We start from the raw sequence: 11,148 nt of genomic DNA on the forward strand, positions 1-11,148 counted from the left end.
GGGACCTTATATAGACAGGTGTGTGCCTTTCCAAATCATGTCCAATCAATTGAATATACCACAGGTGGAATCCAATCAAGTTGTTGAAACATCTCAAGGATGATCAATGGAAACAGGATGCACCTGAGCTCAATTTTGAGTCTCTTAGCAAAGGGTCTGAATACTTATGTATATTTTTTAAACATTTGCAAACATTTCTAAAAACCTGTTTTTGCTTCTTCATTATGCGGTATTGTGTGTAGACTGATTTTTATCCATTTTAGAATAAGACTCTAACGTAACAAAATGTGGAAAAAGTCAATGGGTCTGAATAGTTACAGAGTGCACTGTATCCCTAGTTGATATTGGTTGCTAACATGACTGATTTTCAACTCCAAAAACAGTTTATTTCTGTAACCTATCTTGCATTTTGAAAATGGGTTACCATTTGGCTGGTGCAACCTGGTCTCATAACAGTTTGTGTTGTTTTGTACGTAAATCAAATATACCCAGTTTGTATGATATGTTACATTTTGTATGGTATGTATTATTTGTGGATGAAATCATCCATTTCGTGTGATATGTTACATATTACAATTTGAATGATATGTTATGAATTTTGCTAAAAGTATGATTACAACTTCTAGCTAAGTGTCTAGGTGGCTAACGTCAGCTAGCTGGCTAACATTAGCTAGGCTAGGGGTAGGGTTAGGAGTTAGGGTTAAGGTTAGGGTTAAGTTTAGAAGTTAGATTAAAGGGTTGGTGTTAGGGGAAGGGTTAGCAAAAAGGGTTAGGATTGGGGGAAGGGTTAACAAAAAGGGCGAACTTTAAGATTACGGTTAAGGGAAGGGTTAGCTAACATGCTAAGCAGTTGCAAAGTATCTAAAAAGTAGTAAGTTGTTGAAAAGTTGCTAATTAGCTAAAATTGTCCGTGATGAGATTCGAACTCAATACCATTGGGTTGCTAGGCGTCTGCTGGCCTATGGCTGTAATGGCAGACTACATTTCCACAGTGATTGTGAACTTAATTTGAGCCATTTTGCTACAGTAGAAAAATAATCCTGCACTGACAGGAAAAGTGTTATGTGAATTTTAATTAATGGACATTTTAATAGAGGTTGATACATTTATCGTAAGAGAAAATGAAGACTGAAATTTCTAAGTGGAAATTACAAACTTCAGAAGCCTTTTTAAACCTCAAATACAGTACAAGCTTGACATTTTCTGCTTTGCAGGAAAGCTATCCTGCAACATGGGAATCAAATTAAGATCCTACATCTGTACAGTATTTCTTGCAATCTTCTACTTTGACTGGAATTATGTTGGTCATTGTTAATAAGTGCAGCATTTATTCCAGTTCAAAATAGTTTTCTAAAATACTTTTGTCATCAGATTGTTCTGCTTTCCCCTCTTCCTGTAATAATTGCTCAAGGAGCGCCCTTTTTTTTTGTAAGAGCATAAAGGTGTATGCACGGCCTTGGGACAGGTGGATGTAGACTGTTTGCCGGACATTTACAGTCCATGACTAGACATAATCTCTTCTAGGAAACTCATATGTCCAGCTAACAAAATGGACAGCCAAGTTAACTTCATAAATGGTAAATGTGAAACAACCAATGAGCCCCATGTTAAAAACATCCAGGAACATGCATGATTTTTAAATCTCAAAAATATGTTATGTAAGAATCACAATCCAAAGCTCTTGGCACCTGATTAAATTCGGAGGTCCAATGATTTCATGCTGGTCTCCAGGGCTGGCGATTCTCAAGCTCCCGCACTATTCTGTTTCACTATTTACACATGAAGTCAAGAGAGGTTACGCTGTAACACGTGTGTCTCTGAACAGCTGTTCTTTGATGGTGGTACCTGGGACTTGGCCGGGGAGCCGGGGACTGGGACCTATCCCCAGGGGATCTCCACAGGGTTTTGATCTTGCTATTTCTATAGACTAGCAAGAGTCACTCTGCATTTACATTTCATCCATATCCACACTTATACTTAAACAATGATAAATTGCCTACCGCCCATATGCTATGTTGTGTTTGGAAAGCTTTAGTAACTGTTTAGCCTACGTCTGATAGGCTATGACATTCATTCACCTTTTTAAAATGAATATCTCTAGGTAACATTAGCTCATTGTGAATCTAAATCTAAACACATTCCCAGCCAATGTTTTGCTGTAGTGAAGCTGTGCATGCTGTTGCTGTGGAATGGAGTGGAGCACCACTTATCAAGTGGTTAGTGGCCAGGCAGCAAGGCAGTCAGGCATTCAGGCAGTTCTCCCTAGCCCTGATTCATCATAATTAGGTCACTGGCTTGGCCTCCCTCCCCTCCCTCCCTAGGGAAGCTTTCACATACTCCACAGTGCCCCAGCCCCACCCCTGTGCCCCTGAAAATGTATGGTCAGGTTTGTGTTCAAGCAGTTACCAACATAATCACCGCTTGAAAATAATGATGATGGACCCAGAGACGTGCTCAGAAATCATGTCTATTGCTTCACCGCAGCAGCAGACGGATGTAAACACCTCAAGAATAATTTGTTTCACAAAATGACCTGACATATTTTCCTGGGAAACGGACGAACTTCTCTATAAACAACAGAACTACTCTATAAACAACATAGCAGATGTATTGAGAGTAAGACTGTCTATGTCTCACAATTAGTTTTCATTTTACATTTGGAAATGAGCTGATGCAATTATAGTGGTAAAAGTCACAACAGCTGGTGGTGTCGTCCCCTGTGGGTACTGAACTAGCATACATACATACAATTAGCAGGCATACTGTATCACCTACCTGTGGAGAATACATCATTGTGAAGCAACATTTACTCTAGCCTGTCTAATGGCTCTGATTGTCAGTATTTAAATAGTGTATAGGCATACTGTGGAATGGCCTACCAAAAACATTGATTGGAGTTGGATGAAGTTCACCTTGAAAGATCCCAGAATAAAAATGATTGTGTGGCCTTTGATCTAAAAGTAAACTTTATCAACAAAACACAAGGAATACTAATGAATCAGCTGCTCTTGGGTATTTTGTGCAATTCAGGATTTACCATTGAGAGGGGATGGTATGTCCTACAGGAGAAGATACTGGGAGAATATCAATTGCATACCTTTGCATCCTCTCTCCTCGTCTCCTTCTCTGAGAGGAGAGAGGAAATGAGGCGTATGCAATTGAGAGAATCCCCGTGTCATTCTGATGATATTAATTCTAATTGATTGAGCGGCATGTGATTCCGGTTGTCACAGTCACATGATCACATGTTGATCAGACCAATTTGGCATGGTTAAGGGGGGGGGGGGACGGATGTTACGGATGTTTGGCAAGTCTGTCTCACTGTAAAATATCAGACTGGGCACAGAAACACAGAAGTTTACAAGACGGAAGAGATAAGAACTTTTGTCACAACCAAACGTTTTAACAGTATTGTCAGATACCTTATCGTCATCACACTGACCCTTGTATTACCCTTTATACAGTTTCAGCTCTGCCAAATACACCAAGGTCACAAAGGGACATGTTGTTTACTGAAATGTTGTCTTATCTTGCTGTAGTCATGAGATGTTACGACTTGCACATCGAGGAGGAAATACAATCAACTAGCTAAGTATGATCACAAGATCTTTTGACAGCTGACCTCTGTTCGACTAAACTGCAACTTGGAAATACCAGAGTGGACGACTATTGATTTGAACAACACAGCCTTGCTCTTTCTTCGCTTCACTCTCCTTTCACAATCAGGGATGTGCACATGCAGGTCAAATGTGTTTGTTCTTTTGTTTCTTGAGTGTTTGTACACCAACAAAATGAATGGCTAATACAGCCAGAATATTTCAAAAGTTTTCACCTATTTCACAGCCCTAACTTGGTGTGTATGTCCACAGTGAATCAAACTCATGAACACCTAGCCTACTACATTTCTGGTGGTCGAACAAGACATGTGGACCACTTTAAGCAGGAAGAACCCAAATCTAGCACAACCAAGTTATCCATCCAGTCATTTGGAGAAGATAGTGGAATTTGAAATAAAAAGAGAGAGTGTGTGTGTAGGGGGAGGGGGAGGGGGAGGGTAGCGAATCATCTTTAACAAGATGTGTGAAGTCTATAAACAGGCCAGGGAGGCATCCCTGTAGGCGGTCATAGGGATCAGAGGAAACACAATCAGGCCATTCTCCCGAGCCAGGGTTTGGAGAGGAGCTGGTGGATCACGCTGTGGCTGGCGGGACAATCAGGCCTCAGAGACACCCTTAACTTAGTTTGTTCCACTTGACAGTCATAGAGGAACCATACTCCCCATTCACTGTTAAGTCAGCAGGTTTCAAAGAGTGTGCCCCCCTCACATCTACATGTATTTGACTATCCCCAGCAGTCAGTGCTCTACATTATGTGTATGTCCGTGGCAAAACAGAAGACAGTAAATACAGTTTCTAGTTCTTGTGTGGTGTCAGATATATCTATATTTTTTTGTGTGTCTAATAAGTGTTATGTTTATGTTTTATTGTATAACCTACCTACCAGAACAAACCAATAATATACTGTAGATGGATGTCCAAACGAACAATATTTTTAATTACTTGAATGGTAGTTCAGAAGTTATTTAGAAAACACCTCAAATCAAATGGATTCAAACTTATCATTCAGAGAGCATGGATTGTCCATTTTCTTCACTATTGTCTGTTAGAAAAGATCCATAAAGCACTCCTGGTGTTTACATCTTCAGGTTTGGTAATTATACACAACAGGATAACGATTAGCAGTTTTGCCACGTCACACAAATATTTGATTTCACAAGTTCCCATAATATAGTAGCCATATGAAGCCTAACAAATGAGACACCTCTTCTTCTCCCTCCTTCTCCTCCTCTTACTACCACCATCACTGCTAAATGAAATATTCATGCCAGGATGAAAATCATTGCATGTCCTTTTCAAATCGGAGCAAATCTGCCAGGCTTTTCATTGTAATAAAAATAAATGGAAGGCACTATTTCACAAGAGAAGGAGATGGCAAGTTATGGAAATACAACATTGGCATTGTGTTAAGTAGAAAGAAACCTCATGAATCTCTGAAAAGAAACTAACAAAGTTCTTATCTTATGGGTGCATTAGACTATAACCAAAACCAGCTGATTCATGAAAATTCCTTGGGGACACACCTTCCTCCAAACCTTTCATATACAGTACATTAGTGATATTTTAACATGAAATCATGACTATATGGTTCACATAGCTATAAGAGAGTCATATGTGGTTTATCTATGTGCCTGCACCTGCCTCTCTCATGGTGAGGTCTGACAGAAAAGCCTGGAGCCACCTGGTCCAATCAGAAATCCAGGAGAGAGCACCTGAAATAGCTTGACGATGACTCATATGTACGGATCTAGAATCTACCTACAGGGAAGATCAGCTCAGGAGCCCTTCAGAATGAGCCAGGAAGGAACACAAGTGTCTGTTTGTCAAGTCAGATCACTCAGGTCAGCAGCTTTTGGGCATTACGGAACATTCTCTCTAGTCTAGATTATACCACACTGGCGTCTGTTTGTTAGAAATAGTTTGCCTTCTACTGTATCCTTTAAGGCATTGCACTTTTTGGAGTGATTTAAAAAAAAACATTTACGCCTATTGTACAACATACTAGAAAAGACAACAAGATGTAGCCTGAGGAAGTCAGTTTTAATTCTTGATGGCACACATCCCAGAATCCTTGCAGGTTGTCAAAGCAATGCAAATCCGGGGATTGGGTGGAAACATATTAGAGGGTAGAACTATAACTTATTCCAGTGCCTCTGCAGTGATTGCTGTGAATTAACCATTCAGTATCAGACCTCAACTTATGCATTAGAAGGAAGACGGATTTAATCAGTTTACTGCCTGGGAGCATTCCCCACACGTACAGAGGCCCTGTTTATACCTGCCATTAACATGCATCCTTCATCCTGATCTTGTCCTGCTCTTGCACTTCTAAGATCTGATCAAAATCAGTTCACAATTAGTAATTTAATCATCTACACCTGCCTAAAAATGTGGGCACAATCAGAATGTGGACAAGATATGGATGAAGGACGCATGTTAGAACCAGGTATAAACAGGGCTAGAGAGACAGACAGACCTCTGAGGGATTGGTCGATTAGGATTACAATAGATAGCTGCCCACAAGAAAAAAGCTCTTCCATTTCAAAAGTAAGATTGGCTGCAGGCAGGCAAATAAAGGGCCGTGCTCCCTCAAAGGGTGTAGCAAGTGAGTGCTGATCAATATAGCCAGCATGTGTTAAATTTCAAGTTTGTTTGATGTCTGGACAGGTTCACAAGGAGCAGGTTCAGCCTTGATTCTGGGTCGAGTCATCCTTCGTTCTTTCTACACCTCTACCATGGAATGAAAGCATGAAAGTGGACTGGAGCAGGAATCTGACTTCTGCTGTGTTGTATGTTTCACTTTGAAGCAGTTTGAAAGTTACTATATGAAGTTGACGGACTACAACTCCACAGACAGGTTGTTATCATAGTAATGTCAGGCAAGTAGTTTCAAGAGAAAGTAGTAAAAACATTGCAGCTTGTATAATGATAAATTTAAAGTCTGCACTTGATACATGATGTGATGGATCTTAGTATATTTATTTGATTACTAATCTCATAAAGTTGAATTAAGAAGATGTTTCATGACTCCTTTTCTAGAATACCCAGCAAGCATACGTCATCATGCCATTACCCTGATATCCACAGTCCTTGCACAGAAAAATAAAGTCAAGCATTTTACAAACATTTTATGAATCTTTATTTTAAAAGCATCTCAAAAATATTAAAATCATTTATTCAGTATCATAATTCACACGGTCAGAAATACAATCATCTCAGTCCCACTTACATTCAAATATATAAAAATATAAATGAAAACAATTGTTTACGAAAAAATAGTTAATTGCCAACTCAAAGTGAGGCACTTGGTAAAAGTATTGTTATCTGCTGGCAAAACAGTTACTGTGTGATTTAGTTGTAATACTGTCACCCTAAAAATTGTCTCTCCACTTGTTCCTTAAGTTATGATGGCTTTAAATATTCCATTGACTGTGCACAGTCCGTCTCTATCGTTTGTTACCATACACCATGTGGAATACCCATGTGGTTTCTTAGAAAAAAGACAAATATTATGACATACCTGGAAATATATCCTATGAGAGAGATTGGTCAGAACATCAACATGTTTGAGAAGGCACATTATTTCAAATCTCTCCACTTCTCAAAAGTACATGAAAAGCAATGACCGTAAGGTACATGGTATAACAAACATAAAGCTCAACACTGGTTGCGATGGCAGAAAGATACTGCTTAAAATGAAAAGCACATGACAGACAGAGGATTTGTTTTTACACTGAAATGAAATGGATTGTTGGTCAGTCAGTAAAAGAGTGTCTTGCATATTTGGTTACAATGCCTCAGTATGCAATATCCCCTGAACAGTTCTTGAGGACTGGAAAGTACCAGAGGTCTCTGGTGGTGGCACTGTCTCCCAGCCCAGCAGTCTCAATGTACTACACAACAACCAGATTCCTCATGCTTGTGCAGAAGAGACATTCTGGAGAATGTTTTGGAACAGTTCTTGCATTGGTATTTTTTCACATCCGAATGGGTTTGTAGGTGAGCCCTGAGGTTGGACCTGTCCGCAAAAGCCCTACTGCAATGGGGGCAGGAGAAGGGCTTTTCTCCTGTAAGAGGGGAAAGGGGAAGAAATGTGTCAGTATTCACAGGCGGATAAAAGATACAAACTGACATAGGCCTAATAATGTAGGGCTATTTGCTCCATAATCAACGGTTACTCTTATGTTGCACTGTAAAGGTTAGGAAACACTAGAGTCAAAATCGTTCTTCCCTGACATTATGTCAAGCATGAGATATGGCTTGACATAAAAGTCCAAGTATTTTACTTTGTGAAAAGTATAAACCAGAACATAAAATGTTGTACATCATGGAACTTCATAGTCTGAAAACCACACCTTTAACATAAGTTACCACATAACATAAAACTGTTTCACACGGGCATTGCAATGCACTTTGCAATATGTATATGATACATACATTTAATTTAAAAAACAGTTTAAACCAGTTATCATAAATGATATATTCCATAAACTGTTGCACATAGTTATCCTAAAACAAAATAGCCCACCATGCAGCAATCTTCAATATTTCCAAGTAGACTACTGTAAAGTAATGACACTCGAAACCTTTATTGCTACTCACCAGTGTGCGTTCTGATGTGTCCCTGAAGCAACCACGGTCTTGAGAAAGCTTTGCCACATATTTTACAGACACAAGGCAAAGTGTGAGTTCTAATGTGCATTTTTAGGGCTCCAAGACTGACGTACTCCTTTTCGCAATATTTACAACTGAAAGATTTCCTCGTCTGTGCGTCGCAGTGCAGTTGCTTATGCTTCAGCAGTCCAGAATACGTGGAATAGGATTTGTTACACAAACTACATTGGAATTGCTCTGCTTCCACTCCATGAGGATCTGTAAGTTTGGTAAGCATCCGCTCGTCTTCATCGCTCCTGGGGCTCTCGGAGCCGCTGTGGTCTTTGGATGAGGAGTCAGAGAGCGACGAGGGGTATCCAGAAATGGGAGAGAGGTCACTTGGAAGCGGAGATAACGGAAAACTGCTCGTAGTCCATACTGTGATAGGGTTGTATGCGACCGAGCTAAGGATCTCCGGTTGAGGAATGACAGGCAATGGGATGCCTTTGTAGAGATACGGTGAAATAAATACTGAAAATAGAAACAAAATCATAAATTTAGGTGATTAAAAATAACTTCACTGTATAGTAATAATATGCCTATATATGTCCATGTATTATTTATTTTAAAAAGAGCTGAATAACATCCCCCCTCATTGAAGAGCACAGATTAGAAAGTTACAAAGTAGCAATAACTTTGACATGGAGATGCAATGAAAGTATGCATCCGGATACATTTCAACTATGTATTCGGATAATAGCCTGGCCGCTGTCAATTTGCAAACTTGTAACAATTTAGTTGCATGTCAGTGTAATCCACGCATCTGTTGAGCGATGGATTTAGAAAACTTATTTGCTTTACCTGTAGGGCTTTCCAGCTCGCTATAATTTGGCTTCTTAGAGGAGTTAATATGTTTCTTGACAAGAAACGATCGTGGCATCTTGGAAAAATAAATGTGACTGAAACTTTGGTATAAAACTTTTTTGGTAACGGTCCCCTCAGGGCGCGACAAATCACTGCAGAGACGGAAATCCTTATTGCATACGCCAGTGAAGTGTCATTGTAGTGCAGAGAGCGCTGTTGTAACAGTACAGCAGGCAGCAGTAAAGAGCTGTAAATACTCCCTATCAGGTGCATGGGAGGAGTCTCCCAAGACTAATTTACATGTCAGGCGTCTTCAAACCAATTAAAACCACGTAAATGTGTAATGGGCGGAGTCAAGACCCACCCTCTTGGTGGACAGGTGTATTTGTGTGTGGAGTGGGGTGATTTGTGGACTAGTGGTGGTGGTGGCGATGGTGTTTGAGTTTGTAGCTGGAGACAGCTGTGAAATAAGGATGCATACCAGTGCAATCAGCGGAATGTGCAGGTTGTTGGTAATGAGCGTTGTGTGCTGCATAGCTCAGAAGGCATGAAAGTCGATAGCCTGTTCAATAGCATGGAGGACTAATTTAATGAGGGAAATAATTGTAAAAACACATCTGCATGGTATTAAATGATATTGCTTCCTATGTGCTACACAGCATACACACATGTTTGATTATTTATTGATGAATACCCTTTCCCCAATCCAGCGACATGTAATGTATGCATAAAAGGGGGATAGTGGAAACCACCTCCATTACTGTTCACATTGTCACTGAATGGGATTGTCCTCAACGAAGCTTCCTCTGATGTCAGCGTGAATGCAGGTAGTAAATCATACATTTCCTTGTCAATAATCCAATAAAGTATTCGTCCTTCAAATGTCAATCTAACTAGTTGGCTTTCAAGGTCAGTCTGAACAGCATAATTACATTTACCTCTGTCTGCTGAGCCTGCTGAGCGGAGCCTGCAAAGGAGAAGGAAATGTATCACTTTACGCCCCCTTGTGTCCAGTTAACTCTTCGCAATGGCATTATATGGCAAAATTAATGAAACAAAGGATGAATTTGAATAGTTCCCATAATAAGATTGGCACATTTTTGAATATTATTGTGTTGCTAACTTAAAGTTAATTGTGAACTGGTTATCTTATCTTCAAAACCTAATTGGAGACAATAAATAATGTCCTTCTTTCCTGGCTAAATTATAAGGGTATCTGGGGGGGGGGGGGGGGGGTTATCTGTGTATAATTAGTTGGATGGCTCCATTTTTGATGGGTGTGACCTAATGTTCCAGGACGTTAGATAATTTGTCTGACAACACACTGTGGAATGAATGTAGCTCATATGTTTGTTTATGTTTGTGTTTTTGAATGTTTGAATGTTAGTGTTGTGTTGTAATTTCTGTTATATTGGTTTTTCGAAATAAACAACAAACAAAAAACACAAAGTAAATGTGCGTAAGTTTTCCACGGTGAGAAAGCATCAATGTTTCACAAAGATAGTCTGTGTGCACTAATTGAAATTTTGGATGAGCTATACCGCACTTAAAACACACCTTTATTGTGAAAACACAAGTCAATACTACAGCTTTCCGCATCTAAATCAACATGGATACCCAATATATAGGGGTTACTCACAAGGTACAGTGCCTTGCAAAACGATTCATCCCCCTTTGGTGTAAATTCCACATTGTAAGGCAGCAGAATAGGAAAAATGCCAAAGGGGTGAATACTTTCGCAAGCCGCTGTAGTACTGCATAGGGATTTGATGCTGAAGCAGATGGGTGTGCATCGTCTTTAATCTAATCAGGTCATGTCCAAGGCAGCAAAGTGTTCATTTGGTGAAATGTTCCATAAATAAGATCAACAATCATTAGAAAATCACCTGAAACGACAATAACGAATTGGTGAAAAGAGGATAAAATGCCTGTGAGATGAATTCATGACGAAGAAGCCTTATGTGGTGCAAGTGTTAATAGCATTCAAATTCATTATTTTTTTTATTTTTAAATTTGGTTATTTAACCTTTATTTAACTATTTTATAAGGGCCATTTTATCTCTCAGGTCTATGA

At 39.5% G+C, this 11,148-nt stretch overlaps 1 protein-coding gene across 1 annotated transcript; it reads right to left on the minus strand.

Annotated features, from left to right (window-relative positions):
* Window positions 1-6,732: 6,732 nt before the first annotated feature.
* Window positions 6,733-9,281, minus strand: LOC139377373 (zinc finger protein SNAI2-like). The gene is made up of 3 exons (XM_071120399.1): window positions 9,072-9,281; window positions 8,220-8,741; window positions 6,733-7,684 (listed from the first exon to the last, which is right to left on the minus strand). Exons 1-3 carry the CDS (start codon window positions 9,148-9,150, stop codon window positions 7,503-7,505), a joined length of 783 nt encoding a protein of 260 aa, XP_070976500.1. The 5' UTR covers window positions 9,151-9,281; the 3' UTR covers window positions 6,733-7,502.
* Window positions 9,282-11,148: the final 1,867 nt, after the last annotated feature.

Source organism: Oncorhynchus clarkii, chromosome 20, assembly GCF_045791955.1.
Source record: "Oncorhynchus clarkii lewisi isolate Uvic-CL-2024 chromosome 20, UVic_Ocla_1.0, whole genome shotgun sequence".
NCBI lineage: Eukaryota > Metazoa > Chordata > Actinopteri > Salmoniformes > Salmonidae > Oncorhynchus > Oncorhynchus clarkii.

Bases quoted from the DNA above. Each gene is read 5' to 3' on its own strand.
- LOC139377373 (XM_071120399.1), bottom strand. From the start codon at position 9,150: ATGCCACGATCGTTTCTTGTCAAGAAACATATTAACTCCTCTAAGAAG. The intron at 8,742-9,071 runs GTAAAGCAAATA...TTCTATTTTCAG, and splicing joins CGAGCTGGAAAGCCCTACAG to TATTTATTTCACCGTATCTC. The intron at 7,685-8,219 runs GTGAGTAGCAAT...CCCCTCTTACAG, and splicing joins ACACATCAGAACGCACACTG to GAGAAAAGCCCTTCTCCTGC.